The 27,953-nt window shown below is 40.9% G+C and overlaps 1 protein-coding gene across 11 annotated transcripts; it reads right to left on the bottom strand.

Annotated features, from left to right (window-relative positions):
• Window positions 1–15: 15 nt before the first annotated feature.
• STAM2 (signal transducing adaptor molecule 2) lies at window positions 16–27,928 on the bottom strand. Of its 11 annotated transcripts, none has more exons than XR_015698652.1 (15): window positions 27,632–27,924; window positions 18,333–18,417; window positions 15,329–15,404; window positions 15,011–15,106; window positions 12,070–12,216; window positions 10,341–10,410; window positions 9,401–9,587; window positions 8,455–8,549; window positions 7,635–7,717; window positions 7,365–7,452; window positions 6,488–6,542; window positions 5,717–5,870; window positions 4,037–4,206; window positions 2,905–3,805; window positions 16–677 (listed from the first exon to the last, which is right to left on the bottom strand). XR_015698652.1 is itself a non-coding variant. In XM_087730684.1 (15 exons), the coding sequence occupies exons 1-14, from the start codon at window positions 27,669–27,671 to the stop codon at window positions 3,574–3,576; spliced, it is 1,578 nt and encodes a 525-aa protein (XP_087586810.1). In that variant the 5' UTR covers window positions 27,672–27,925; the 3' UTR covers window positions 16–3,163; window positions 3,536–3,573. The 11 variants fall into 11 exon arrangements, 10 of the variants coding, with proteins under 10 accessions (XP_087586810.1, XP_087586815.1, XP_087586813.1 ...); XM_087730684.1 differs by having other exon boundaries at window positions 16–3,163; window positions 3,536–3,805; window positions 27,632–27,925; XM_087730689.1 differs by adding an exon at window positions 25,595–25,787 and having other exon boundaries at window positions 16–3,805.
• Between the last annotated feature and the right edge of the window lie 25 nt (window positions 27,929–27,953).

Consider the following 27,953-nt stretch of genomic DNA (forward strand, 5'->3'; position numbering starts at 1 on the left):
CTCTTTACCCACGTCTGTTAAAGAAACTTTGTTTTATTCACACAAGGCAATGCACACGTGTTGCAGACAGGAGGCCAAATGGATATCCCAATAAAACAGATCCCCTCTTCTTCATACTGCAAACTCTTTCAGATAATTTTCTGTAAGAACTGCGATACAGCTATGAACCAGTACACCTTCACCTGAAACCCCAGACAAAACAGAAGGAGAACCTGGGTCTGAATTCGGAGTTCAGGCCACGCCACGCACTGGTGCCAGATCGCTCGCTGCCCGACCGAAGCGGTCACGGTGCCGGCAAAGGGAGCGCGCGGGGGAAGCTCAGGCGGCCTCACGACCCGCCCCAGCCGTATTCCCTTTCCTTCATTTCTCATTTTCACCAATTCAAAACAGTTTGAGTCGGCTTCGTGTAAAATTTAACTGGTAAGAGCCATAAATTCTGAAAAGTTATTCATTTATTCAACAGATCCATCACAGTGTTCAATGTAAGCAAGAGTAGTGCCTATTATTTCTTAGAAAAGATGCATAGATAAAAAGAAAAAACCAAATCTTCCTGTCAGAAAATAGCTCCTGTAAGAGAGTGCAGCTGCAGCCATGTCCCGCTCAGCTCTCCTTTCTGAGGGACAGCCTTCACAATTACCACACTGTTCCACAAGTCCATGAACATCTATGAACAAAACCTAAAGTAAAACGAACGCAGAACATTATTTTTAAGGTTTACTTGTTACGGAAACGATCTGATTTTTTTTTAATATTGCAATTTCTGTACCAAATTAAATGGACAGTACATTTGTCACACCAAGGCTGGATCAAAGACCACAACTTCTCCAACACCTCTCTGCACGGTGATATTACAGACAAATTCAACTGTTGCTTTCAGCTGACTATAACTTAGACGTAATAGGTTGCCAACTCATACGAGAAGAAGATGTATCTAGTATTGGTATTTTCAACACCCATGAAACAAATATATTACAATAAAATTCTCATTATAAAGTTGCACAAATTTCTATGTTAACCATTAAGAGTTTATATGAAAAAGCAGAAGTTATCTACCATTGATTCCTGATACAAAACAGTAGGTAGAAACCTAATGTAGAAATCTGAAGTTAGATAAATCCTTTGGCAGCATGTTCAGTTACAATCAGGCCTTAAAAATAAATATGATAATGTATAGAAGTATGAAGAGAAAAAACAGATCCTATTAACACCAAAACCCTCTAAATACACTATTTTAACAATAATTAAATTATTTTACACTATCTACAAGTTGCATATCACAGAATTAGGAATATAAGAGATGCCAGAATGACAAATCCTGCTTTTATAAAATTTCAGGCTTTAACAGTATGCATATATGTAGCTGTGTAGAAAGTCTCAGACAAATGAGTATATACATTATTTATATTTAATAATTAACTGAACATAATCAAATCACATCTGCCTAGCCATCTCAATTTAAGATACTCAGTATTTCTGCTGGACCAAAGTTTTGAATCCAAGAAAAATATCTACCTTAATCTCAATCTGCTAACAAACATGGAGAATCTCTATGAATGATAGCAAGGTTTAGTCTGCCTACATACCCGCTTGGAACAAAGTAAACTCTTACCAAAAAATCTCCAAACAATAAGAATTTTGAACAGCAGCACTGAAATGAATTATTCTTCTTAAAGAACGCAAGGAACAAGTTATCAAAATACTTCGGTATTGCAACGTGTGTTATTTCTACTAAATTACTTCAAGGGGAAGGATGAAGACAAATTAAAGTCATGTCAAAAGGAAAGCCAAAAGCTTCCTTCTGATTGCACAAATTTAAATTTAAAAAAATGATTTGAAGAGCAGGTACTGAATACCTTCTTGCATAAGCATGAGGCTGCAAATGAACAAGGTCATGATACTAAAGAATTAAATAAAGTGTAAAAGAAATGGAGGTGGCGCTGAGTGAAGGGTCGTTTTTATTACTCAACAACAGTCTACAATCTGATAGTTCTCATTCGGTAGAAAATTTATACACCAAACATACTTGTTTTGACATTTGGGAATTCCATGCGTTTAATCAAGATGTTTTTATCAGTGATTTGCTTCCATTATTTTCCCAATCTAGAGATTATTATTCATCATAAAATTGTTAAAATAGGTATAAATATGACTGTGCTAAAGTGAGTAGGTAAATAGGAGGAGAATGAAGCGATTTTTTTTCAGAGGTTGAAACAATAAAAGAAAGAGATCCCACATTCCTGAAAGATAATTCAGCTCATCTGCTCCTCTCGTACAAACCCCACCCATTAAAAAAGTGCATCAGAGAAGAAATTCTTCGATTTCTTTTCTTAGCCACCAAATGCTACGCTTCCACAGTTCCAAGGCAATTCCTTTCCTAAAGACACGTCTGTCGTTTTCAATATGCAGCCGCTCCTTGCATTAAATGAGGAGCACAGTTCCACTCGCAAAGCACGTGTCTTCTGCCTGTACGGATAGTGCATTAAATACGCCTTTTTCAAACAGTTTGAGAGTTTCTCTGACTGTATTTGGTGTTTATTTAGACATGGAAACGGTGGCAGAGAAAGGAAATCCAAGCGAGGCAAGAGCCCCCTGGTCCCATAAAGACGATTCCTGTTCCACTCGGCTCCCCACTGGAAAGGGAACAAGGCAGATTCTCACAGTCTTAAGCGTCAAACATTCTTGAGCCCCTCCTTTACCACAAGGAACTACAATACTCCTTCACTTCTAAATACATCCAAAAAGGAAAAGAAAAGAGATTCTGTACAAGTTTCTGGTTCAGCACCTTGCATCCACAGAGTGCCCACACAATCAGCCGGGAGCAGCCCTTCCCTGCTCTTGCAAAGGAGCCCTGTGCTTGCAGTACCACCTCTGCCAAATGACAAGCGACTTCTAGCAAAACCCCACCTGTTTTCTTCAAGAGAAACACATCAGAAGTCCTCTGTAGTTTCCCAAAATCTAATAGGCAGCACTGTAAAAATCTCCTTTCTCATGTTTCTGTAGGTACATGGTCCTCACTGTCACAATATCAAATCATTTTCTCTTTCAGCTCTCATCTGCTGGACTCGTGCAGTTGTTCCAATTACGCAGCGCACGTCATATTGTAAAGCTCGCTACAGCAGCGCGGAGAGGTGGTCTCTAGATCTGCAGAGATTCTCTAAAGCCACTTGGATAGAAAGATTATAGTAAGACACCGGAGGAGGCAATGCATAACGAGAGCAACGCATAACAATGATTAAGCATCCTCAAGTTTTCATAAACACATTTAAAAGAAAATTACTTTTGGACAATCTTTTAACTTAAGGTTCACAAGTGGCGTTTCTTGAAACCACTGAAATAAGGGCTCAAAGTAATCTGAAATGATTTTAAACCATCAGCTAATCTAGTTCAAGCTATCTTTATGCAAATGCTTAACAATCAGATCTGATGCATATTTTTACTCTGCATCACCCTAATGCAGTAAGTTGGGTTATTTAGAAAGGAAAATGTAGTTTGATATCTGTGACAGGTATTCGTAAAAATCATTAGGTCAGGCAACCTTTATTCGGTAATTCAGAAACACGAGCTGGTTTGTTTTTAAAGGAGAGGCTGTTGATGGTAATTTGTTTGTTGCTGTAGAACGGAATGAGCAGGAACTGCCACGGGATAACCTGGTCCTTGAGGCAAACTCGACGCGTTATTCTGGTAAGCCGACATATCCACTGACATTCCCATCTGCTGCTGGGTGTAGGCAGCTGTGCTGGCAGCTGACGGAAGGCCAGGGTTCTGGTTCACGTACGCCTGGTTTAACACAGAATCCGGTCCTGGGCTGTAACAAACCAAAACAAATCCAACTCTGACAAGTTCGCGTCTATTTATCTGACAAGCAGATTTTGCAAATAGGAATATTGCTTAGTCCAAAAGCTGTCTGTGTATTTTCAAAATGATCAAAACCAGTATTACGTGTCATTGTAAACATCCTAAGAACACGCAACCTCTAGGCAAAGTAGTGAAATCACCATCAGGAAGAAGGCGATTTAACAGTTTGCTGAAGCGATACCTTAAATACGCAGCTTGAGCTGGCTGAGTTGCTCCAGAAGAATTTACACTTTGAGACAGGGACCTCAACTGCCCCATCTGATCCGGTCCTAGGCTATAACCTGGGGAAATGGTGACTTGATGAACACCCTGGATCATGTAGTTCCCACTAGGTGGCTGTACAGGATATGACTGTAAATAATAAAAAAAAAAAAAAAAAACATTGTATACCTTTTCTTTTCAGTTAAGTAGCAGCAAATGTGGCACAGAATACCACTACAATGACCAAATACGGTAGGGTTCAAAGGCTGAATGAACATCAATTAATTTTTCCAACAAGGTTCTAAAACCAAAACATGTAACTTCTCGTAACACGTTTTAGACAGGCAACCGTTATTTCATCAGAAGCTACCTTTTGCAGAAAGGCACCGCTAACAAGGTCAACGCTTCATACCTGAAAGAAGAACCTTCTGTACCACGTACAAGACCTCTGCCCCTCCCAGAAACCCTATTTCTTTCTCTCCGGTTTGCCTTGTCTTTAAAATGTTCAATCCTTACATACTTTGATGCACAGAGTTGAGTAGGAAGATGGGCACCATATGAGATTTGTTATTTAACACACTTTGGAAATTAAAACATGGGACTATTCCAAGACTGTAACACAAAAGGAAAGCAAAAACTTCAGTTTCTTGTATTTCTGGTTTAAGATAATGCAAGTCTTTACTCAAAATTCAGCTAGAACAGGTGGTATAACATGCTTAGTCTACAGAAGTCTATGCTGCTCGCTGGTTTTGCACTAAGCTCAGCATGGTTAGCATTATCTCGTATTTTTTTCACCGCTGGAAGCTGGAAGAATGCATCTTGGAAGAAACAGTAAACTCCAGTTGCCTTTTGGCTGAAATTACTTTTTAACCTCCAAATATAATGAATTTTCCATCGCTACCAGCGGTTAAGGACATAGAATTACTTTTAACTGACATATTTTCAGATCTAGCAGTTGCTATGGCAACTATTCTTTTCCCACTGAACAATTAACATTAAAGTAAAATTCACTTGAAGTAAAAACACTCGTTCTACGCTTTCTCCAAAAAGGATCTTTAAAATCTCTCTTTCTCCTCCATTTTTGTTTTCTTAAAACTTCAATATGGCACATTAGAGATATTGTAAACCAGTTTGGAGCAACTACACCCCCTAATACAACACGTTCATTCCTTAAGGAACAAAAAGAGAGCTAAAACCAGCCTAGTGTTTCTATATTTGGAAAAAGTACACTGCGCTCATGATTAATGCACTAATATTAAAGTTCACTCACAGCCCGGCTATTAGATAAGAAGCTAACATTTTACTTTAAGACTGAGGACATGACTCACAGCAAGAACATCCACCAAGCTGCTGAAACAGACAATTCTAACTGTAAAAAAATAATCATGGAAGGAATCTTTTAGTATTTTCCATACAGTATCTTTCTGTTAAGTAGACCAAAATTAACAGCTATACCTTATTGTACAAGCAGGTAACTGCAAATTGAAGTCCTCTGTTCTACTGCATAAATGGTATTTTATTCTAAAGGCTATAAAAAGTCACCAGGCAACATCAGATTGTTCGTAGGCTAGCAAGAAAGCGTACATTTCATTTTTGCTGTCATCTTTTTAAATAGAAATCTATATTAGGAAAGTCGCTATTTCCAGAAAGGAGTACTGACCTGCACTGAAACACCAGAAGATGTAGGTGGGTATTGTGCAGGATGGTGGAGTTTTGAGTAGGCTGAATACATCGGTGTTTCATTCATCAGTTTGTTATAGAGCTCCAGAGCTTCTAGAACTTTCACATTCAATTCAGATAATTCCGAATGTTTTCTGTTTCAAAGCAAATACATGCAAACGCTTAGGTTTCTCTAACATCTAGTCTTAGACTAGAAAAGAAAAAAAACCTTAAAAGGTAGATGGTTGATTTCTTACACATCTATACTGTAAAATTGCCATTCTGTTTCTTATTCCAATGGGACTGAGGGAGAGTCCAAGTGGTGAACAACCATTCCTCCCCAGCTGCAATAAGGCAAGCAGCTCTACAGATGTTAGATTTTTCTTTTCACCCTCAAATATCCCTAGGAGTCTGAGGGGGAAGAGGTGAAGACAGCGTTGACTAGGTTTTCCTGTCATGGAGGACAGTCAGCAGCAGACTGAAAATACCAAGCTCTAGACAGATTGCAAAAGGCTACAGTCAAAAAGTGCGAATATAAAATGCACCCAGCAGCTTAGGCAGTAAGTTCTGGAGAGCAGCAATCAAATCTTAGTGCACACACTGGGACTTCGGTACCTAAGTGTTAAAAAATAAAGGCAGAATTGTCAAAATTTCTTTCTTGCAAGATTTTCTAGCTTGGGAGATGAAGGAGAAAGTACCAAAAAAAATTAATACAACTGTACAATTTAAAGTAAATCATAGTAAGTAACACAGGAGCTACGTTATGCCTCACCTATCTATCTCTTCTAGTTTTTCATCTATCATTGGACCCATCTGTTGACAAATATCTGTGAAGACAAAAGTGTCAAGGTAGTTAACGTCTTACACAAGTAGAAGTTTAAATGCACCCAAAAAATACTTTATCCGAGTACACTAAAATAGCATAGGAAATTGGAGAGTGCACCTAGTTATCACGTGTCTCCCATTCCTCCAGCCCGAACAGACAGGAAAACCACTTTGGTTATTCTGCTTTGTCACCCTCTCTCCTCTTTCCCTCCACCCTCTCAAACAAGAGGCCTCTCATGAAAAACATGGGAAATTTTGCATTTCTGCTTGCGCTGTGCAAGACCTATGGCTTTCACCTCCTACTGGAACAGCTAACCTAGGCTGCCTATGAACCTGTCTAGGTCTGCTGTACTGCAGAGCTTCCTTTACCTTCACTTTTCCCACTCTGGGAACACTCCTTTTTTAATGTACGCTCAATTGTCGTCACACACCTTGAACTAACTGGCTCTGAAGTGAACTGAACTTCCTCTCCCCTCCTAGCCAGCAGCTGTTTTGGAGAAATTTGGACACCAAATTAATTGCTTATTTCAAGCAGAGTTTTGATGGGTGGATGGACCTTGCAAACATCAGGCATTGTACACTAGCTGGAAGTTATGCAAATTACTCTGCTAAACATGGAGTTGGCTTGGCAACTGTTAGAAAATTTAGAGTTATACGTATAGCCCCATGCTTCCACTGTGAAATAAGCTATTCTACAGCACACTATTTGTACAGACCACCGTTTCTCTAAGCTTAAAATAAATGCAAAACAATTACCAGCTCAATCCACAACAGGTAATTGTGAGAAGAAATGCAAAAACTAGCTAACTTAGTGCTCAAAGTACCTTCTGAGTCTAGAAGATCTGGAGAATCGAGCTTCAAATCTGTAGGATCTATACTCTGAAGTACCTGCAGTGTTTTATCCATCTTATCCTGAAAGGTGAAGAGAAGATTAAGAACAGTTATTTCTGAAGCATGGCAGAGACTGTTTTAAATTTTCGAATAAAAAAAGTTGTTTATATAAAAAGAATTATCCGCTAACATTCAGTAACAAAAGAATGTTTCAACTAATGCAAAATCTCAGCAATTTTTTAATGTTGAAAGTGACCGCATACCTCATCTATATAAACTGGCTCAGGTTCTGCTTTCTTAATTTCTTCTGTAGTATCCTCAGGAACAGAATTTTTATCCACAGTTGCTGAAAGAACAAACGTTAGTTTCTTTTTTGCAGCTGCGTTACTGTGCTAACTTAAAATACATATTTTTCTCCTTGCTTGCCACCAGATCTTTAAATGAGAGAGAAATTTGAATAAGTACTTTAAGCAGTGACGCACCTAGCTGCTGGAGAAGGGAAACTGGGTTTGCCTAGAAAACATTCTGACCAGCTGCTTCCTTTGGGCTGTTAGCCCGATTATGAACCTAGGCCCAGCAAGGGAAAGACTCTTGAGTCATATTAGCATCTAAAAACACCTCCAACGCATACACAGTTACTTTCAGCCAAGTCGTAAGTGTTAAGATTTATTTTGGTATCATGAGCATGAATAAAGCCAACAATGTGATTCTTACAAACCACTGACATGGGTATGAATGTTATTCTATACTAGGTCTGATCTCTGAAAAGAGACTTTGACATTTTAAATGGCAAGTTACCGGATTCCTATGTAGTATGTTACTGACAAAGAATTATGGTAGCCTGAACTGAATTTCTGTAATAGCAAAAAGGTAACAACTTAGAAGCAGAAGACAGAAATCGTTGAAGGGAGCTACAGCAGTGGTATAACGCTTACTCGCTTGTTTGAAACAAGGGCAGGATTTCCCTCTCAATTCTTTCCTTGGGCCGATTTCAGGAAATTATTTTGCTGATGGGCTGATTAGTAGTTTCACCATAAGCCCACCTTTCTAAAATAATCTGTCAGCTTTTAGCAGCTAACTTACCTGCCTCAGGTTCCACATTTAAGTCAGAAGTCACAAAATTAGATGGAAACAGTCCTACTCCTCTATGATTTTCACCTTTCCACCAATTGGTGTCACTGGGGAAATAAAGATGTGTTACAAAACTCTGAACATTAACGCTAGTGTCAGCGACGTATTCTGGACTTCTGACAGAAAACCTGTGGTACCTAATACACTGTTTCCCTGTGTATCCGATAACAAAGGCAAAGGAGAACATTTATAGAGACCAGCAGGAAAGCCAAAGACAGGAGCTGGGGCAGACGGGTGGGGAGGAGGAGGGACTGGGGGAAGTAAAATCATTCAGTAGCGATTACTCAAACTTTAACACAGCTCTTCAATTCTTTAGGTTGATTAGATGATAGCCCATTATAGCTTCATCTAAAAGTTTACAAGAAGTACACAAGTGGGGACTGACATTAGAAACATAATTGATCTGTCACAGTCTATTAAATTACAACAGCATTAGCAGGAAAGAAGTTCTGCTTCTTAGCTATCATCGGGGCAACGGTGATAACAACAATAATTATCTTAAGTATTTTTTTCTTCAGTTTTATTCTTGGCAAATGTGATGCTTGATAGCCAGAGATTTAGCAATTTCTAGAAGCAGCTGGAATTTAGCACTGTAATGCATATGTATATTCTTATGACATACGCTATACCCAACGAACATTGATCTTAAAAACTACAAATTGGACCTACACCACAGCATGAAATACCCAACGTAATACAGTGAGGTTCTCCCTGCACCAGAAATGACTTGAGGTCAAAAACTTGGGGTATGGAAAGAATAGTGGAAGACAAAGGGATTTGAGGGAGGCCAGAGTGACAATATACATTTCTGTGGGGAAAACAGCATCAGAGGAAAAAATTGCTATCCTAAGAAAACAACAGTTCTGGAATAAAGGCACCTCCACTGGATGTATTATACCTGTCATCCAAAACAAAAATAATTTCTCCACTTTTAAAGGTGAGTTCATTGTCCTCGACGGCTTCGAAGTCATACAGAGCTCGCACCTTCCTTGAGTTCTGATTGTTTTGCTGAATTTCTGCAGATGGGTACAAGGATTTAGTTTCCATTTGTTGCTGTTTCTGCTCTTGCAAAGACAATTCGATAGCTACGATCAGGGGAGGAGGGGAAAAAAAAAAGTTGTATATTTTATCCCTGTATACAAAGGCAGTTTGCTTTCCCAATTAAAAAAGAAAAATATTTATTGCTATATTATAAACATGGTCTGTATCTGCTTCTCTAGTATTTTAAGTTTAAAATCTTTGCTACAAACTACTAGCCGTATTTCACATTTCAACAGCTTTACTCTGCCCCGCAACAGGATTGAAAGACAAGACGTAACGATGCGCAAGTTATGAACCATTTAAGAAACACTCTGCTTTTCATGGTACAGGCCACTACTTGAAGCAGCGCACACACTACCGATGTCAGCAGCAGCATCAGCATGACCAAAAAAAATACTTATAAATTCCTCACTATGACATCTGAGCAACGGTAACTATATCCAAGAAAGATGAGAAATAAAACATTTAATTGGTTTGATTTTTTATTTAAAGCATCAAGATGAAAGCTAAAATAAAACACGTGGGTGCAGGAGGGAAAAGCCCAGGCGCTCTGGAGAGAAAGGAGGCACAAAACAATGCTAAAGCCTATGTGATGGGGAAGAACCTGTCTTACCCCGGATCCTCATCCATGAGGAAGACACCTTCATACCATTTTGAATGATACAGTATATTAGTTCCCAACCTGCTGTGCCCTTTTCCCGTGTTTTCAACCCTATGCAGCAGAAGAGAGCACAACTTCCTATTTCCGTGCATTTTAACAACACTTCTAGAGCACAAGTCTAACCCCAGCAAGTTACCTTTAGCTATATCTTCATCTTCTTTGGTTTTACTTAATGATGAGCCATTCTTTGCAGCATTTGTGGTAGCCTGCATATGTATTAACAACAGAATAAGTTCAGGTTACAAACAAAAAAGAAAGCTCTCCGATTCTATACTTTAAAAAAATTAGTAATAAGCTGTTCCTGGTTAGCTGCCCTACTGTAGCATTTCATTACTGAACCAAGATGACCTTCCAGAAGAAAAAATTACCACTCTTCAGAATCTCGGCCAGGGTTTACTTTGTTTTCAGCAAGGAACAAAGTACAATAAATAATCAGATTCAATTTAAATAACTGATCTCATTTAAATAATGATTTTAGTCTCATTTATTAAAGTGAGACTACTCATTTAAATGACTATTCTTTCCACCTTCGCCCTCCACTCTTCCACCCCTCCCTTCAAAAGGGACGAAAAAGCTCTTTGGAGTCCTACGTCTGCAAAGACCCAAGTTATTAAGCAGCATGAAACGGGAGATCGCTCTCCGCATCCCAGCAAAAAGCGACCCTCTATCTCTGCTGGTGGGACAACGGGAAGGAAGAGCAAAGGTACATCAAGTTGGGAGCGGCAGACTTAAACAACAGGAGTCTCCACAACAGCAGAGTGAAATCATTCTTGGCGTTTTCATTCTGACAAGGAAGCCTTCCCGCACATACCAGGAATGAAGAATCTAGTTTCAGACACTAGCCACGTCTAGGACTTATCGATGGTCCTAGAAAACAATTCTGTACAAGCGTACCAAATAATAATAAACCTCAGCTTTGCTTGTTTGAAGTGAAATGTGTGAGGTAAAAACATCAAGATGTCATTTTATATGTATTTGTAGGAAAGGAAGCATAATTGCTTGCCAGTACTGTATATCTTCCATGTTTCTGCCATATGTTTTAACACATATCCTAGATTTAGAAGTGAAAACATCTTTGTGGAGGAAGGAAAGATTGTAAAAGTAAAAAACCCCTCTGGGTTTAACACAGAGAAAAGTAAACTTCATGTAAGGAATACGTGATAGAAGCTGCAGGTCAGGACTGATCTTCACCTGACTCATAACTAACATGGAAATATTTAGAAGCATCAATAATAAAGCACAGAAAAAAACCACCCGTCATCACATGTGCCAGCTAGAAGATTAGGCATAATACACCACCAGAAGTAAAATACTAAGGGTGAGGTTCGGGATTGGAGCACCCCATGTACTGCAGAGCCAGGGCAATTCCTGCATGAGCAAGAAATGGGGGCTTGGAAAAGGAAAGCATAGCACAGGTCATCTTCAAAAATGCCTCAATTCCAGATATTGCCCTTTGTTTTGTGCGGCTCTGAAGAGAAGTGAAGGTATGTGCTCCAAGTCAGCAAGTAGAACCATGAAACACGAAGTACAAAGTGTGGGTGTTGAATTGCTTCGATTTAAGGTGGTGACAGCTCAATGAAGCTCTAAAAATGATCGGAAGAAAAGAAGGATCTAAAATGAAACAACTCATAAGGGCATCATGAAATAGCCTTTAGTCTATTCTTATTTTTCTTAGGAAGGCAAGGGCATAAAAAAGCAGAATAAATAGAGGTGAACCTCACCATAAGGAGGCAACCAAACCAGAACAAGGATCCTACTCTCCTCTGATCGAAAGCACAAAAGATCTCATTCGGACAGCGTTTCATTTTGTTCACTGCCAGGAACAGTGAACCGAACAGTACCATGTATCTCAAACCAGCTTTTACCTGCGATCCAGCTGCGGGAAAAGTTACACCTTCTTCTTTTAAAGATTTAATAGTTGCAGATATTAAGCTACACTGTGGGTCTTTCTGAAATTCTTCCGACCACTCCACCATTAGAGTTTTTAGCTTTTCACATACTTTTGGATGAGCCTAGAAGACAAAATTGCATAGGAAGGGATGCTTGTACCTCAAAACGAACAGAAACAGTTGTTCCCTCTCGGTAAAACTTTGTTACCAAAACCATTTTACTCTAGGTATCCTTAGTAATTAATAACTGTCCTGATTAAGAAAATTTGGAAAACAGAGCCCAGAATATATGGTCTTTTATACAATGATTCTGATATTACAGACAGCATGCTTAGCTCCTGGAGCATCACCCTTTCATTGGAAAGCTGGCATAGCTTTGTCCAACACCATCACCCCAACGCAGCACCAGACTGCAGGTAGTTCAGATCTCCCCGATTCTACCAAACAACTGGTTATTTTAAATCAGGCTCCTTCAACCCTTGCAGCAACCCTCTGAGGCAAATTTCCTTGCACAGCCAAAGTTTAGATCGTGCAGGCAGCTCACCTACCTATACTGCTGTTATTTTTTTAGGTGGTTAAGGAATGGTTAAGGAAAAAGACTGACAAACTTTTTGACTTTTCAAATGTTAGCCACATTTCCACCTCAACAGTTTTGGAGAAACTCAGGCTATCTACCACACTTACCCCAACTCTTCTGCACTTCTATGTTAGTTACCCTCCACTTTACCTCAAATTTCTCTTCATTACTTCTAATTTGCATTGTTATTCCCTTCCTAGCCACATAAGTTGGTCTAAGATACTGGCTTTCCCTACAAGACAATACCCCTTCCCTACCTTTTATGACCTCTGCTGTCTTCTCCTCAGATGCCAGAACACGCTTCTCCCTGTTGACTTCTCAGGTGATAGGATCCCACAAAAACCTGATCTTTGTACCGTCTCTGTGTATACGTATGCACGTATGTCTACTCGATTCAGATTCTCTCACAGAAAGGAACTGCGCATTACACATGATGTACAGTGTCACCCGGCTCATGGGACAGTTCATATTATTAGCTCCTGAATTAGGAACTGAGGTGCAGGGACACAGTCTGGTAAAGGAAGATATTTGCTCGCAGCGGGGGCAAACCAAGATCAAGTTCACGCTCTGCCTGCAATTCCTCTGGCTCCCACATTCTTCTCTAGCCTCTCACTCGAAAGAGCCTCGACAGCTCCCCTTCCTCCACCTTCATCCACAGGATTTACAGCTACGCTAGATCCACATAGGACCACTGATTTCATTCAACGCTGCAAATTTTGTGCTAACAACCTCACCCAAAGTGATAACCCACCTTCAGAAAAGCGGGTCAGAGTCATGTATTACTTCACCGTATGGCTAAGGAACACCCTTCAGAGTATACCTCAGTCACATTAAACATCAGCTGCTGTTAATCCTGCAATCATGTAATAGCCTTAAAAAATTTACTGGAGCAAAAAGAACAACTCTTCAACAGAGCAAAAATATATGTGAAGGTCATGGCAACACTATGAGGGTGAAACATGGACCAAAGCGCTTCAGACTCCGTACACTTTCTGGTTTTGTTGACAGCTGATGACAAGACTATATTTCGAACCCGAAGCATCCAAACTAACCTCAGGATACTTGCTGGTGAGTCGGTGTTCTGGGGCCTGCTGGGCTCACCTACATCCGTTTCACTGGGCTTGTCTGGATAAGAGCCTGGGACCGCACAAATGTGGTCCGTGGCCAACATTTCTCATTTGAGTGCAGTTCAGATCGCATTGGAAGCCTGTGCCTCACATGTAAACATGTGCTGAACAGTAAGAACGTTGACAAGTTTGGGCTCAAACATGCATTTAATTGAAAGAAGAGATGTAGCTTGAGAGGCTCACTATCAGCACAAAGACATTTGTTACACTTGTCTGAACTAATTTTTTTTTTTTTTTTGGAGAAAAGGGAGAAAGTACAATTTTATCTGCCCTCTGAAGATTATTCCTCCGAGTGGGCCAGGGACATGGGTAAGGCGTAAGTATTTCCCAACAACAAAATAAATTATGCTCCAGTAGACCATTCTTCAGTGGGATTAAAGGTTTGTTTTTACATCCACAAGTGCTGTCAGACCATGAAGGTCAATGTTCTATTTCAGAATGGACCATGGCTAATGAGAACAAAGGGGAGGACTTTAAGACCTATTTTTCCATGCAAAGCGAGAAACAGAAGAGCTGTGAACTCATTTTGCTTCCCAGCAATTTTATTAGTTTCCTTAATTGCTTTGCTCCACCTCTGATGATTCCAGGCCTCCCATATATTTGAAGACTAACTTCTCTTTAACCCATTAGCCATTTTTGTCTTCAACTGGAGCAGTAATTAGGGGAAAGCTGTTTCTGCTTATTCAATTGATTACATCCAGATTTAGATCCCATCAGCTGCTTGACCCTAACCATTTAGGCCTTCCTTTCTTGGGTTACCTCCTCATTCAGCATTCTGAGAATCTCTGGAAACTAAGTTAGTTATCTGAAGACTTTATCCTTTTCCTTGTAAAAATGTAGTTTAACTTTCTCACAGTTTTCTCTTTGCACTTCAGCCCACGAATTTCATTCAAGCCAAATGAAAACTCTCTTCAAGAAAAGCTGCCTTCACCATTATCAAATTAATCGAGCTTAGGAAGAGTCACAGATTTTAATTAAAATTGCTCATGTAATTTTGTAGCTTGTCACTTCCTTAATATATTATATTTTCATAGTAAAAATTTCATGAATTTCAGTGATAAGACAAACAGCCAGCAGCATCTGCAATTACACCAAAACTAGAAAATGCATATTAACTACAACACTAGTTTTGCCAATTCTTTGCTATGCTGAGACAAAGCAAAGAAGTTACCAAAATAATTCTCCCCCCGTACTTAAGGATATAAAAAATTACCTTATTTATTATACCTCGAGCTTCACTAGCAAAATCACGTGAACATACTTCTAAGTGAAATATTTTTCCACAGTTTGATACGCAGGCTCCTAAAAGCTGACCACAGAAATACAATTGTGAAAATGTACGACAACAATGAAAATAATCCAAAATAAAAGCATACTTAAAAAGAGTTAAATTTAATCCTCTGTTCAGCATGCACACTCTGGCTGACTTCTACTGAAAATATATGAAGGTATTAATTGATCAGTACACATTTAATAGCTGCATTACATAAAAGAACACAAAGGTTTTTGAAAATAGTGATAATCTACTCACTGTAAGTGCTTGCAAAGCCACATGGGGAACTTTATGATTTACTCTTTTCATGATGGCTTTAAGGCAATCCTTTGCTCTGAAAAAGGAACAAAGAAACCATTAGCGATAAACGTGACTGGCATGATCTGCGGAATGAATGATACCAGATACTCAAGCTGGGTAAGCAAACAAAACTGGGTCTATTGAAAAAAATGTAACCTAACCTAAACTTTTGCCAGAGCTAGTCTAGAAAAAATAAGTATTTAACTACTTTTTTGTTCCTGTATGTGTATTGGATTAGAACACACTCCATTTTTACACTGGCATTTTGTATTAATTTCCATAAAACTGCAGACAGGCCATAAAGGGAGCAATTGCCATTAAGCTGAGGAAGGGGATTTGAAAGAGTCAATGAAAGAAATATCTACATATAAAAAAGAATGAGGAGCAGTGATGATTAAATACATGGTTATTTTACTGGCTAACTGTAAAGGGTCTCTATGGATTTAACTGAAAAATTGTGCTCACAGGTTGTCAGCTCTTGGATCCCATTTTCAAGACACTAAGGATACATAAAGGTTTTATCATTTGTTTCAGCAAAATCTGAGGTAAGTACAGAGTAATGACTAGCACTCTAAATGTTACTCTACTAAGGAGTATCATACTTCGAATGAGCATTAAAGGCACACAGCAGCTACATGGGCTGAGGCATATGTAAGGCTTCATTTACACAGTGATCTCATGTTTTTAGGGGTTTCAAAATAATAGTGTTAAGAGCTGATGCAGTATCTTTACAACTAACATCACTTGCAGCATACTTGAGCTGCTCTATTCTCGCAGCACAGAAACGTCTCCGCAAGGCTGCGTTTCTCCATGTCGCTTGGCGATCTCGGCTCGAACGACCTGTGCCCTTCACCACTAAGGCTCTGGTTCCCTGGTCACTTTACGCAGCCACAAGTGAAAGCCACTGATGAAAGTAGCGGACCAAACACCTACCGTCCCTTCCTACGGCAATGCAGTCCCCTTCCCTTCCCAACTGAGGCTTTAGCAGTCATGCAGTGCCTGGATCGAGGAACTGATCTGGCTGAGCACGTTAGTTTTCAGCCAGGTCGTTGCCAAGACCAGATTCACCAGGAATCCATCACACAAGGGGCTAGAGGAAATATTGGACAACCCTCTTCAATGCAAATTCTCTCCCCTGTCAATTTAAAGTCGTCATGGAATTGCAACCTTAGGCAAAGCCTAAAAAAAGCCTGTGCAGAAACGAAACCAAAACCGTTTCACTGTTAACATTAAAAAAGATGTTTGTTTCAAGGTTTTGTTTTGTTTCAAAAGATGTCTGTTTCAATGTATTGTGTGTACAGTAGTGAGAAAGATTTTATGCCACTATATTAAAGATGATAATAAGCTGCATCTGTATTCACATTTTGGTTTAGAGCAGTTTTGAAACAAATTTTCTGATCATTCCCACATGTTGCACATTTAGTTCACAGTGGAGTTTTGCGCACGCAAATTAATTTCGTTTTGGAAGAAACTAAGCCAGAAGCTCCTCTGTGCACACCAAATGTGCCCCAGCCTCCCAAGGAGCCATCAGAGTCAGAGCCGGTGACGGGATCTGCAGACAAATTTGCGCCAATGCTGGTGTGGATATTAAGTTTAGGAGAAAAGATTAAACCTGTTCTCAAGGAGGGAAAAAACCCAAACATCCCGAGCTACAAATCGGATGGACACAGTGGCTTCAGTACCAACCACTCTGGTTTACTACTCCAGCCCTATCGTGCGGAGTTACTTGGTGATGCACGCACAGCCAGAGAAGTATGGGTTTAGTCCTAATACTGAGTACGTTTGGTCGTAGTTAATCTACAAGCAACCCAACAAAGTCAACATACTTGCTGTTAAACTATATATTTATTTAAGGGTAGGCAACTATATTTATTATTTGCAGAAGATGGCTGTTAGCGAAGGGCAGGAGGGAAGAAAACTACACAAAACTTAAGTAAAATATGCTAGCAGTAGTGGCATTTAAAATTCAGAATTTATGATTTTATTGTATATACAAAAATATACATTAAGACTTAATTATATATTTTATATATACAGTTATATATTTTGCATTACAAAAAAAAACCCCAACCTACATTTTTTACAATCTCCCCTCCCGCAAAACAAGTAGATTTAAAACAGCCCCCTACACAAAAGTATTTTGGCACTAAAAAAAATAGATTTTTAGGAAAGGACTCGAAGGACATTCTACACTTTTTTCCTTACGGACTAAAGATTCCCAGATTGAATAGATTTGCTATTATTCCCTGTGGGAGGTAATTAATACAAAAAGAACTTTCTCAGTGTAGTAATCTTAAACATTCCATATAACTGCTAAAAATTCTAAGATCACTTAAGAGTTCAGCCTATGCACTAATTCAGGTTTACTTCAAAATTTAAAACATCTTATCACTCAAAAAGATTACCTTAAAATTCAGCAAAAACTTCTGACCATTACAGGATCACTGAACTACCACTTATGTTTCAGTATTACCACTCAGGCTAAACTGATTCAAATGGATCTGTGTTTTGATCCCCATTTTTTCCCCTTTTCTCCTCCATCAGTCCCGCTCTTCCTAATGAATGAACACAGACAAATTTGTCATCATAAACAGCTAACTGTCCTAGCTAGCTAAGTTTCTGCAAAGAAACTAGTTCGCTTTTTTCTACTGGCACAGTTGTTTCTCGAAATTTATGCAAGATCATTAAATATGAATAACTTGGTCTGCTGTGCAAAACTCCATAAAAATTGGAATGCACTTGGCATACACAAATTGCTCTACTAGAAATCCTGTTGGAACATTTCTTTCAAAGAATTTTAAAGCCAACTACATGTATCTGTAAAGCTTGTAGAAGTGTCAGATTGGTAGCACTTTTTGCATAGCTGACTACGCTGAGTATTTTGAGACGCGTTCTCTCTGAAACAGCGTTCTTCTTCACATGAACATGAAATTACGCGTTGTAATGCTGAGATACAGCTTACCCATTAGGAGTACTTCCAACTTTGTCGCATATATCCATAATAAGACCCCAGTCCTCACTGGTGTTATATTCATTTGTAGCCTTTTCTATAAAGAAAAACAAGATTGGTTAAGTGTAATACCCTATTAAGTCCAGATTGTAGGCAACAAACGCTGTCTCAGTCACACACACAAAAGAAAAAGACTCCACATACAAAATACTGAGAGGCAGTGTCTTCTACAGATTAGCGCTAACTCTTGCTGTCTCGTAAAGTGTTACGTACAGTTTCAGCACTGGACTAACAGATGCGATAAGTATTTAGAAGATCCCAAAACAGAAACAACTCTTGAAGTGTAATGTTGGAAATGATGAAAAAGGAACCGCTTCCGTACAGTTTGGTTAGTTATTCCAGGTTTAAGTCATAGCCCTAGTTTAGAGTTTGCTCAAGGTCTTCTAACATTTGCGTGCCATTAAATATTTCACATGGATGTTCCAAGAAAAAAAAAAAAAAAAAAAAAATCTCTTTAGGACTCTAAAGGAAAGCCATCTCCTCATTCAACACACTTTTAGAATATTTTTTTCTACTAGATTTTTCAGGAAATCTAAACACCACAGCAAGTGCTGAGAAAAATAAATGGCATGGAAGGATTAATAAAGAACACAGAGTGGGGGCAACAAAAACCAGACTGCTCTGTTGAAAGAATGTATCCCTGATTAATATTTGCAGCATATCGTTCTATATATTAACTGATAAGGCTTAGTGTTATTTATTTGTGCTTTTAAGTTTTTATAAGAGCCATGTTAATCACATGTAAATATTACAGCTCTATTAAAATAGCTTATAAACAGCAAATTAAATATTTTATACATTGCATTTGCTGCCTTCAGATTGAATTTTAACCTGCCGATTTAATATTTAAACTAAATTCAAAGATAGGTTCTTTTAGATTTTTATGTTATACATTAATCCCATCAGAATGCACTTCATAATCATGGTAATATCATAATAAGTACTTTTATAGAATTTTACTTTGGTAAGAGAAGCCACTAAATCCCTTTGGGAACAAGTATTTTAAAGACTATTTAGTAGATTAAAGCAGAACATAATGGTCACTCGCTGTTAATGTGATGGTGTTGTGTGACAGCAGCTGGTCCAGAACTACAAGGTTTGCTGACAGCAATACTACTGCAGGATAAACCCAATTTCATGTGGGCAATTAAGCGTCTTCTCTGATAATCTGCTTCACTACTTGGTTTTGCAGTTAAAAGTTGCAAGAATACGCAGGCTAGCTCAGCAGAATGGCTTCCACAAAGAAAACGCAAGCACAGCAGCCAACGGTGCCCCTAAAAACCCTTTTGTTACAGATGTAAAGGCGGACCAAGGAGGAGGAATGGCAATTTGCGATTTTGGCCATAGGTTATCTTCGCAAGCTTAGACTAACTCTTTAAGGGAAGTAAATACTGTGTTGAAAGCATGTTCCTACAGCACAAACCTTCTTAAAAACTTACCCAGAAAGGACATAATTGTTAAATTTTCTTTTAAGTACATCAGTATTTTTAGAATACTACCACAAAATTCATTGCTTGTTCTTGAAAATAAATGAACGTCTGCAATTTTAAATACTTTAGCATTCATTTTATTAAAAAAAAAAATCAAACCAAAACAACCGCCATATGCACAGTTCTTGGATATGTGAACCCTAAGTACTGAACACAAAAGAACAGCATAACACAACGTTTGGTGCACACAACTTCAGCCTGGCGTTTCCTATGAAGTTCTGCCAGCTAAAACTGCTTTTTAAAAGCATCGCCTTGCACGTCTCCATCCCCAGTGGCACAAATCCTCCCATCAAAACTTGTCAGTCAAATTAATCCATCTCATCAAATGACAGCAGCCATCACTTGTGCATATAAAGCCAGCCTTCCAATGACAAATAGCGCCAATGCCTATAAAACAGACTGGGCACGTTATTTAATCCCACTGCCTGGTGTCACCCTGATCTGAAACCTGTCTCCCCTCTGAAATGCCCGGAATATTTTAGAGATGCCTCTTCTGCACGTCCCCCTCTTCCACGAGAAGAGAGGGAGCAGCTAACAGTAAAGGGTAAGAAATGGTGGTAGGTCAACAAAAAGGCATGGAAGCCAAGAAAAATTGAGGTTGTATTTCACACCCGAGTCCTCAGAAGCATAAACTGCCACAAACAGCAGTGACCAACGCTGCACTTGGACTCTTCAGGTCTCAGCAATGCCTGCCGACTCCGGAGGATGCAAGCTCAGCCGAGACACGGAGTGCTTCGACACGGGTGGGCACCACCAGCGAGGCAAGCCTGAAGACAGGTATTGCCATACGTGTAAGCTTTGTTTATCGTTTCATACGCTCCAAAACCCCAAACCCAGACTTCCAAACTTTCCTCTTCCTACACTCCCTTCTCTTTCCCTCCACTACTCTCCTTTTAATATGGGAAATCAAAACAGGTAATCTACTTTTCGACGTTATGTAAAAAACCATAATTGCATCCGCAAAATACATATAAGATGCTTTGAGAGGACACACCTATCTGATTTGCTAGTAAAAAGCACTCAGTTTCACAAACTGAAATAGTTACTGGGACAAAAATACGGAGGAAATTTAAAACTACTTTGATTGTTTACAAGCCAGTCAAACACAAGCTTGTAAACTGACCCTGCAGCGTAAACACCGCGAAACCAAGCAGTCCATGCTGTCATGCAGATCCAAAAAAAAAAAAAATATCCCCCCCTGAGTGCCAGACAAGGAACGGGGTAAAACAAGGGCAGCGGTGCGGCTCTGTGGGGCTCCAGCTCCTTCAGCCTGCCGGGATGCATCAACAGCTCTCCTCCCTTGCCGGGATGCATCAACAGCTCTCCACCCTTTACGGCGTTTGTTACGTAGACGCAGGCGTCGCTTTTGGCCTCTCCAGCAGACCCTTGCCAGAGGATATATTGACCTTCTCCTGGATGCTTACAGGAAATCACGGTCAGCTTTGCCCGCCACGACGGAAGATGTCCCATGCTATCCCGATCAACTCTTCCACTGTCGACAGCAAGGCTTAATGTTCACCAGGCTTCACTGAGACGTATTCAACTCCGCACCTTCGAGAACAGCATGGCTACCCTAACGCTTAGCACTACTTACTCACAGCTCCCGTGCTTTTCCTCCTCTCCCCCAGCCAGCACGTTCGTACACGGAGGCGTATCAAATGCAAACTCCCTCCCCTTCTATCGACGAAGCCTGTTCTAGGAGCAGACGTGGTCCCGGTGAGAATATGAAGGCTGCCCTACGGCAAACTCTTACAACTTTTGTGGTTTTCTTCCCTGCCAGCATGACAAATTTAACATCAACTGTTTTTTTGCTTAACACGAGCTCCAGCTGAAGAATAATCTTGAAGGAGAACTACTTCACAGATGCTGAGACATGGACTTTGATCAGAAGAAACAGATGTGGGAGGATGCATTTTCCAAGATTTTTTCAGTGCTGAGAGACTATAAACTTTAAAAAAAAAATGCTATGACTTATACTTTGTAGTCCTCCAATTAATGAAGAAACACTAGACTTGAGCTTACTTTTATAGAAATAACGATATGCTTCTTTTTATCGCTGCTTGGCATATTTTTGAAAACCCACAAAGAATTAAAAAACCCCACAATTAATCATTTTTAACTGGATCAGTTCCCCGATCTGATTTGCCATGCAGCTGCACGAAAAACTATGCCAACACAAGAGAGGAGAGAGCACTAAAATGAGCAGCTGGGAAGGGAATGGGAGCTGTTTACTGATATTACTGCCAAAAGAAGAAATGCTTGGCAAGCTACTGCCTTAAAACAGTCACCAGAAAAAAAGGTAATGCTTCACCATGGCACGATAAAGTCAAGTTTTTCAGGACCCTCCCTCTACCACACAACATCCCAAAGGACTGCTGCATCGGAAAGGAGAGCTGAACGTCAGCCTTGCCAGCCTCACCGCACCAGTTCTTTTCCCATTTTTCACAAGAAAAGGATGGATAATATGCATAAATAACACCAAAAGACAGGGGAAAAAATACGGAGGACTGCAACTGGGCAACACGTGGCAATCCTCAAAAGCATCCCTGTTTACATCTTTTCAAACATCAGGTCCTCAGTCTCTAAAGATCCCGGCGTAACGTCAAAGATCTGCATTCATAACTAAGTGTGCTACTGCACGTTGACTCTTACAGGCCTGGAAACACCAGGCAGAGCTCGCAGCCTCCGTCCCCTGCAGCTCTCGTACGGTGCATCTCTCGTACGGTGCAGCTCTCGAGGCCTGCTGCGTTTTCAGGAACACACAAACAGCACAGGGATGTTCGCAAATACAGAAGGAGCACGCTCCATTTCTAATACAACACTGAGAATTCTGCAGATCTAGGATCTACAGGATCTAGGATAGATCTAGGTCTAGGATCTATCTATGCTCGCAATGGCAAGAAGTAAGGAAGCACGAGCAACTGGGGGAATCTTAAAATAGCTTATGAACGCAAAAAGGAAGAAAAGAAAGGGAATTGCGGGAGCCTCGCAGGCCCCAGAATTCCCCAAGCATGATACAGGCACCCCAAAAGTTCTGCGGACATCTCTGCCACGGTGACCAACGCCACACTTTGATTCCTACCAAAAGTACATCACGCTGTTACACAACACAACCCTCTCACTGACCACTTCTGCTGGAAATCTATATCCCGTTTAACATAGAGCTTTAGCAGTTGACACAGCGAAATCAGCAATCCTGCTCTGATGACAGGTCTACTTCTACACTGCCTAGCACATACGACCTTCAAACTTGCAAAATATTTAGTTACTTCAGTCTTGAATTCCCTTGAGCCAAGCTTGCCAACAATGCCAAATAACATGTCAGTTTAAAAAAAAATAAAATACTAGAACCTAACATTCTTTTCCACGTGTGTCAATTTTTATGCTAGAAACAGAAAAAACAAGCACTCAAGCACTGATTTAACACAAAGAACTTTTCAATTTGATACGGCATTTGCTAAAGACTGTGATCACTAAAATACAAATTTTCTAGAGACTGATTTGCCACCCGAAGCTACGTGAAATGAAATATTTATGTGCAGTCAGGATTTTAAGTTTCACACAGAGCCAAAGTATGTAAAACCAGAGTTCATATATGAAAAGTGAAAGACAAAAAAATTGAGGACTACTCTAGGCTGCCGTTTTTCAGAGGATAAAGCAGAACCTTGTGGATGAAAACCAGAAATTTAATCCCACGCACCTTCATTTGTTTGCCTTGCCTTTGTACAGCTAAATTAGAAAATTTTAGCTTTGCTTTAATTAACGATTACAGACACGATGACACTACAGTCATATGACTTGCATTTCCTGCAACGCTGCACAGTCCACGTGGTCCTTCCTGAAACGGCAACCCTGCTTGTGACCATCCCCAGTCATGTCACTGAACGGTATAGTCTAAAAAAACTGGATCGGAATGGAATATTAAAATAACTTTTTGCAATGTCAATCCAGTTCACTGAGAAGGCTTTTTGAGACACAATTTTTGCTTAAAAAGCGAGGCTGACGTTTTGTTTCATTGAGCCAACTGGCCAATAACCTGAAAAGCAAACAATTCTGTTTGTCAGACAATCTGCAAACTGCAAGAAAAACACTGAAAAGACTGGGGAGGGATTAACAGAGACTTGTGCTCTACAGCCTGGAAAGCACCAAAAGGAAAGTTACCAACAGTCACATATTATATAATAAACCATCCCTCCTAATGTAATTAAAAACAAAAAAAGTGAGCCTATGATGTATTAAACAAATAATCAAGGCAGGGGTGGGGGAGCAGACCAGTAATAATCTCAAAAATGAGAAAGAAATGCCATAAAATTGCAGGCTCAGAATTTAAGAGTTTTAATCAGTCAAATCAAGGTAAAGCCACGGCCTGAAGATTGGAAAATATTGTCCCTACATTTCAAGGAAAAAAGGAAACACCCAAGAAACATGCCAAAAAAAACCCCAATTAGCTCGTCCTCAAACATTTGCAAGACTTTAGGCCAAACGTTGAAGATAAGAATTATTACAAACTGAGAAATGAAGGGGAAACATGGTGAATTGTAACAGAAAGCAGCTGCTCTTCTAGGCAAGGCCATCTCGTCAAAGGCTAACCTAAGATCAATTGTCTGTTCAGATTGCAGAGAAGCATTCCATAGGATGGCACGTGCAAGATATTAGCTGCAGTTCTTGGATCACTCTACTAGTAACGTAAAGCACTCCAATAAGGGAGGGGGGAGTTTACTCCCCAAATGCCTCAAAAATCAGTCTTGAAATCAATATTAATATATCCTGGCTAACACTGACAGCAAGGGAAGGGTCTTACAGGGAAGCTAGCAGGAGGTTGGAAGGTATCATCAATAGAAGGAAAGGCTAAAACACAACATAAGGGGAAATGTAAACCCTCGAGGACCGGACTGAGTAGAAAAAGGTAACAGTTAGCAGGACAAAATGCAAATTCACACAAAGTCAATAAAAGATTCTCCTAGAGACGAAGCGCTCAGCAGTTGGAAACAAGAGGAGGACGACAAGTACGCCGAGTTCTAGCTCAAGAGGACACAAGCCACCAAGGTAGGGCAGCCACAAAAAGGCAAATACAATCCTAGAGCGAAACACGCCAGGTAAACGTTTCCACAAAGCACAAGGAAACATGAAACGCTATCATACAAATTATCACGTAATCCATGATGTGGTGTACGGTTCTGGATGCCAGTCAAACTACACAGGAAAATACTTCCTACTCCCTCCATCACGTCAACAATCTTATGCAAGAAGGCTAACTAAACAAAAGATGAAAGGGAACAGGCTATTGAAGGAGCAACTACTTACAAGACGAAGGTTATTTAAGAGGAAGGACAATGCTGGGAAAACAGCAAGTGCATGCGAACTAACTATGAATAGACTTAGACAGGAAATTAAAAAGCTTCTAACACTCTAAAGAACTGAGGTTTTGGGTTATCCTCTCAATTAAAAAAAAAAACAAAAAACAGATGAAAGAAACGACAGCCCTCTAAAACACTATTCCGTAGGTTAATCTTGCGACACTGCAACTATATACAAAGCAACCAAAGCAGATGCCAAGGACTTAAGCCTCTGCACAGCTCTGCTGAAAAGCAAACATACGGGTTTAGAACCAAGAAAACAAAAACAGCTGTGGCAAAGCAAAAAAGTGTTTATCTACATTTTCTAAAGGTGCTCCAAGAAAACAGCAGTACGAGATGCATGATCTGAACAGAGAGCTGGATCAACCTCATCGCTTGCCGCTAACAGAAGCGGGGTCCTGTTCTTCCCATTAACCTTTGCAGGGGTGCCCTGCTCCTCCTTTTCACTGCCATTTCACAGGCTTTGCTGAGCAGATTCAAGGCACCAAAATTCCAAACTCATCACCTTCATTGATGATCGAACTCACAAGCCAAATACTTCCATCTGGAAAATTAGTTTTCTGTCAAAAAGAGTTGAATCAGCTCAATGGTGAATTAAAAAAAAAAAACAAAAACAAATCAAACACAAAAAAAAACCAAAACACCAAACATGGGTGGATGGGACCATGGAAAAGGATCTCTCCTTTCCAGTAGCATCAGGCCATCAGCTGGGCTCCACTATTTTCTTGGTATGTACCTTTTTTCTTTTTTAAATGAAAAGGAAAACAAAATGTAAAAAAGTTAAATCTTGACAGATGCATATTAAAAGCATGAAAAACCACTCACGTAAATACTGCAAGTTAAGTACAGACCATCCACATGTGATAAGCTGGTATTCTAGATGGTCTAGTTTACAATGGAATAAAAACGTTTTAAAAAGCTCCAAACAGAATTTTTTTCCTGGCAAAGGCCTGTAAGATTTAGGCCCAATAATTACAAAGTTCCTATTCTGTTGCACTTGTTTAATTGTAGTAAGTGCAGACAGTTACACTCAGTGTATATAAGGCAAAATTTAAGAAACTGCAAGTGAACAGATCGCCACTTTTGAAGTACTATAGTCTCGAAGTTTTTGAAACATTTAGGTTTGCCAAAGAATTCTGCACAGCTGTGAGAGTCCCCAGTTGAAAAAGTCTTCACTTGTGCAAACAGACCAGTTAGAGCCATGTGAAAGTTAAGTCTGGCAAAACACACACAAAACTTCGCAAGGTATTTGAAATAACTGGACTACACGTAGCTGTTCTGGCAAGCTTCTACATTCATTTCAATCATAGGTCAACGTTAAAAATCTCACGATGGGTTGTGAGAAGACGAAGAAGAAAGGGAATGCTTTTATTACACAAACTTTGCAGACGTAAGAAAACAGTGCAACTTATACCCAACAAAAAAGGGACAGTGTGGTCATACGAGCACTCACAACAACCTCTTCCATCTGTGTACAACCCCGGCCTTGACAAAAATCCCAAGAATGTTGAATTCTTCTCTTACCTAAAATTCCAGTATAACAAGAAATGTAAATCTGATTCTGGTATCTAGCTTAATTTAATTGCTTTTTCCAGTGCTTCGATTCAGAATAGGCATTGTTTAAAAAAAAAAAAAAAAAAATAAGGAAGCCAAAAAAACCCTAAAAAAGCAACATACAGAACAAGTTTGGTGCTCAAGAAAGCATGACAGAGCAGAGGCACAAAACAAAACAACTGAGTCATCATCTTCACCCCGTCGATGGCACCGACTCCAGCCAAAGTTGCCTCACGGTCCTGTAATGGGAAGAAACGTCAGCTGGGGCTTGATGCCCCCAAATCAGCCTCTAGAATCGCCAGGTACTGAAACAGGCGTAAAAACGGGTTCCTGCTGGCATTAACAGAGTTGGCTTACACCCTCGAGTTCTACACCAAAGCCACAAGCTGAACGCACCGCTGAACTGCGCCGACACCCGGCAAACCGAGCGGCGCCACGGGAAGGCACCCCGCAGCCCTGCCGCAGACCCGACACTTGAGGCGTTAGGGCACGACCGGCCCCAAAACGGCGGCGGGCAGACGGGAGCGGCCAGGGCCCGCGGCTGCCGTGCGCGGACCGGCCCCACGCCGCTGCGGAGGCCACCGCACCGCCAGACCCGAGGGCGGGCCGGGACGGAGCGGGGGGCACCCGGGCTCCTTCGCGCACGGCAGGCCGCTTCTCCCCTGAAGCTTCGCGGCGGGACGGCCGGCAGCTCTCAGCCCCTCGGGGCCCGCCCGACCGGCTGCTCACCGAGCAGCCCTCAGGAGCCCGGGGCCCGCCGCGGGGAAGAGGCCGCCGCCGCCCCGCCGTTCCCGGCCCTGCCGGCCAGCCGCGCCCGGCCTCCCCGCGCCCCGCCGTCCCGCTCGCTTACCCACGTCCTGCTCGAAGGGGTTGGGGGCGAAGAGCGGCATCTCGGCACCGCCCGCCCGCTCCTCAGCCGAGACGCCCCGGCCAGCGGCCGCCCGATCCCCACCCGCCGCCGCCGCCGCCGCCGCCGCCCGCCCGTCGCCTCAGGCCCCCGAGGCCGCCCCGCCGCGCCTGACCGCGTGGCGGAGGAAACGCCGCAGCAGCACGGCGACGAGGCAGCGGTCAGGCGGGGGGTGCGGGAGGGCGCCGGTACCGCCCGGCGGGACGGGACGGGGCGGAGCGGGGGCAGGCGGCGGCGGCGGCGGGGCGGCGGCGTCAGGCGCTGG

This window comes from Nipponia nippon, unplaced genomic scaffold (assembly GCF_047370975.1).
Source record: "Nipponia nippon isolate SJK-2023a ecotype South Korea unplaced genomic scaffold, ASM4737097v1 scaffold_5, whole genome shotgun sequence".
In the NCBI taxonomy this organism is placed as follows: domain Eukaryota; kingdom Metazoa; phylum Chordata; class Aves; order Pelecaniformes; family Threskiornithidae; genus Nipponia; species Nipponia nippon.

Bases quoted from the DNA above. Each gene is read 5' to 3' on its own strand.
- STAM2 (XM_087730684.1), bottom strand. From the start codon at position 27,671: ATGCCGCTCTTCGCCCCCAACCCCTTCGAGCAGGACGTGG. The intron at 18,418-27,631 runs GTAAGCGAGCGG...TTTTCTTTATAG, and splicing joins CCCCTTCGAGCAGGACGTGG to AAAAGGCTACAAATGAATAT. The intron at 7,453-7,634 runs GTATGCGGTCAC...TTCACCTTTCAG, and splicing joins AGCCAGTTTATATAGATGAG to GATAAGATGGATAAAACACT.